This window comes from Emiliania huxleyi, assembly GCF_000372725.1.
Source record: "Emiliania huxleyi CCMP1516 chromosome Unknown EMIHUscaffold_187, whole genome shotgun sequence".
NCBI classification, from domain to species: domain Eukaryota; phylum Haptophyta; order Isochrysidales; family Noelaerhabdaceae; genus Emiliania; species Emiliania huxleyi.
In genome coordinates, this window is record NW_005200722.1 from 64,817 (window position 1) to 67,723 (window position 2,907).

General features: G+C 70.1%; 1 protein-coding gene across 1 annotated transcript in view; it reads left to right on the forward strand.

Annotated features, from left to right (window-relative positions):
- Positions 1-2,907, forward strand: part of EMIHUDRAFT_468407 (hypothetical protein) — a gene marked incomplete at both ends in the record, with an annotated part of 15,360 nt that overhangs the window by 8,775 nt on the left and 3,678 nt on the right. The window contains 4 exons of the mRNA XM_005782694.1: positions 361-437; positions 763-1,252; positions 1,507-1,659; positions 1,851-2,582. Coding sequence (XP_005782751.1) covers positions 361-437; positions 763-1,252; positions 1,507-1,659; positions 1,851-2,582 — 1,452 coding nt within the window. The remainder of the gene's footprint in view (positions 1-360; positions 438-762; positions 1,253-1,506; positions 1,660-1,850; positions 2,583-2,907) is intronic.

The following is a 2,907-nucleotide window of genomic DNA, read 5'->3' on the forward strand; positions in this document are numbered from 1 at the left end:
CATCCCGGCGCATCTCGACCTCATCTCGACCCCATCTCGGCTCATATCTCGACCTCACCTCGACCTCATCTCGACCTCATCTCGACCCCATCTCGGCTCATGTCTCGACCCCATCTCGACCTCACCTCGACCTCATGGCGGGTCCCAAGGCGGCATCTTCGAGCGCACGCCCAAGAAGAGCTTCCACCCGACGCAGCTCTTGACGAGCCTCACTCCGTCCGCCGGCCTGTACAACGCGGCCGACCCTCCCTGCCCCCCCATCTGCGTCATATGCGGCAGAGCCCTCGACGACGAGGTGCGGGACCAGCCCAGACCCGCCCAGACCCGACCAGATCTCTCACACCACTGGCGCGCGAGCAGGCGGGCAAACCTGTATGGGACGCCGTCAAATGCTCCGGCCGCTGCGACGTCGATTGTCCGCAATGGGCATGCGTTCAGTGCGCCGGCTTCGACAGCATCAAAGAGGCGAGACTCGCCGAGGAGGAAGGGCAGGATTGGCTCTGCCATGATGGACGCGGTGCTGACGACAAGGAGGGGTTTTGCCCTCTTCCTCCTCCCAAGCCCAAAGACAAGGAGGAGGGGAAGCGCAAGAAGAGGCGAGGCCGACCGGAGCCCGGACGGCAGCCTGCCGGCTCCGCCAGCGCAGCGAGTCCTCGCGCGGCCAAGTCTGCGCCCTCCCCTATTCATTGCTGACTACTCTTCATGCTAGGTTGTACTGTGTCCATTCATTCATCAATTGATTACTCGGTGCTTCGCCACTAGGCCCCAAGCAACCAAGTCGGCCTCCCAGCGCGCGGCGGGCGAGGCAGCCAAGTGCAAGACTCCTGTCGCGGAGGCGGAGGGGCTGCAGCTCCACCTCTCGAGCAAAAGCGCCACCGGCTACAAGGGCGTGCGGCAGGACGCCGGTGTCCTCTCGGGCGGAGGCTTCCGGGCGGGGCACGTGGTGGGCGGCATTTCCAGGCACATCGGCACCTTCGATACGGCGGTGGAGGCGGCGGTGGCGTATGCGAGGGCTGTCGTGAAGGCGAAGGCGGAGGCGGAGGAGGTGGCGGCAGAGGAGGGGAAGGAGGAGGAGGAAGAGGAGGAGGCCCCCTCCCCCCCCGACGCCAAGTCGAGCCCGGATGACTTTGCGCGCTTCACCTCCGGCGCCAGGAGCGGCCTCACGCCGCCGTCCGCCCCCTCGTCTGGCGTCGCCGCTGCGCTGCTGGGCGAGGGCGAGGATCTGGACGAGCTGCTCCCGCCCAGCCTGCAGGTGGCGGCCTTGTGTCTGCAGCAGGCGGCTCTATCTCGGCTCTATCTCGGCTCTACCTCGGCTCCACCTCGGCTCTATCTCGGCTCTATCTCGGCTCTACCTCGGCTCTACCTCGGCTCTACCTCGGCTCTACCTCGGCTCCACCTCGGCCGTAGGACACCTCGAGCGTGCACGCCTCGCCTCCGTCGGGATCGCACTCCGTCGCCGACGAGCGAGTGGGCGAGTTTGTCAGCGGGCTGGCAGCCTTGCTCCAGGCATCAAACCAGGCCCGCGCCGAGGATCTGGCGGCGTCGGCGTTGCGGCCGATCGCGGCGGGCAGCGGCCTGAGCGTGACAGCTGGGGAGAGCGCCAAGGCGGCGGGCAAGCGCAAGGCTGCGCCGCCCTCGTCCGAGTTTGCGCCCGCCACGGTGGGAGGGTGTAGATGCGATGCAGCCCCCTGTAGTTGGGGACTCTAGAGAATCCGCATTCAGCTGTATGTAGCACCCAGCTGCACTCCGCTGTGCGCACTGACTTCGCCGCCCGCGTACCAACGCGTGCTCGGGGTACGCTGCACGAGACCGTCCTCCCGCCCCGACCTCCGGTGCTTGGCACGACGCAGGCGGGGAGCCTGCCCGCACAGCCCGGCCCCCGCCTCTCGCGAGAGGCCAGGAAGCTGCGCTTTGACCAGCCGGGCCGCAAGACCGCCTCGCCCGCCCCGCCCGCCGCCCCATCATCGGAGCTGCCGCGCTGCCGCTCACGCACGTCTGGAGAGCGCGGCGAGGTGCCCGACCGCAAGAAGCTACCCGCGCCCCCCCCCGCCTCGCTCGCATCAGCGGCCGGCTCTCCATCTTCCGTCGCCGCCGCGCGCCCCTCCCCCGCCCCTGCCGCCGCCGCGCCCCCTTCTCCCGCGCCGCACGTCGACTCGTCCCTGTCGGAGGGCGCAGCGGCGGCGGGCTGGGCGACCGCGCTCGAGCCACACCAGAAAGACTCCGACTGCGCACCGGACGGCGCGCTGCAGGACGGACCGCTGCAGGAGGGGCCTCGGGAGACGGCGCTGGGGCCCGAGGTGCCCGCCTCGCCCGCCGCAGCCTCTCGCGCCGCCGCCGCCCGCTCCATCGCCGCCGCCGCCCTGTCTGCCGCCGCCGACCCGTCTGACTCCGCGGCCGCCTCCTCCTCTGCCGCGTGCGCTACGGCCTCCTCCGCCGCCTGCGCCGGCCACACGCCCGACGACCAGCTTGCAGAGACCGGCCACTACTGCTTCTCCGGCGGCGAGCTTGGTCTCCTCGACTCCATTGGCCCGCCGACGTCGCCGCTAGCCCCGCCTGCCTCGCCCCTCGGGGACGGGGACGATGTGCGCAAGACTAGCCGCGATTCGCCCCGATTCGCCGAGATCCGCCCGAGATTCGCCGAGATTCGCCGAGACATCTCGCCATCTCGGCGTGTCCCGCCCTGTAGGCCATCCGGCTGCTGCTGAGCGACATCGCGCAGGGCCAGCTCGCCCTCGTCGACGAGGCGAGATCTGTCCGAGATGACCGAGATGTGGCCGACGTCTAGCCGACGTCTAGCCGAGATCTAGACGAGATCGCCACCCCTCCCCCGACTGCCACCCGAGGCCGCCGCACTCCTCCCCTGCCCCCGCACAGAAGGGTCGCGCCTCCGCCCCCACCCCCCCCCCC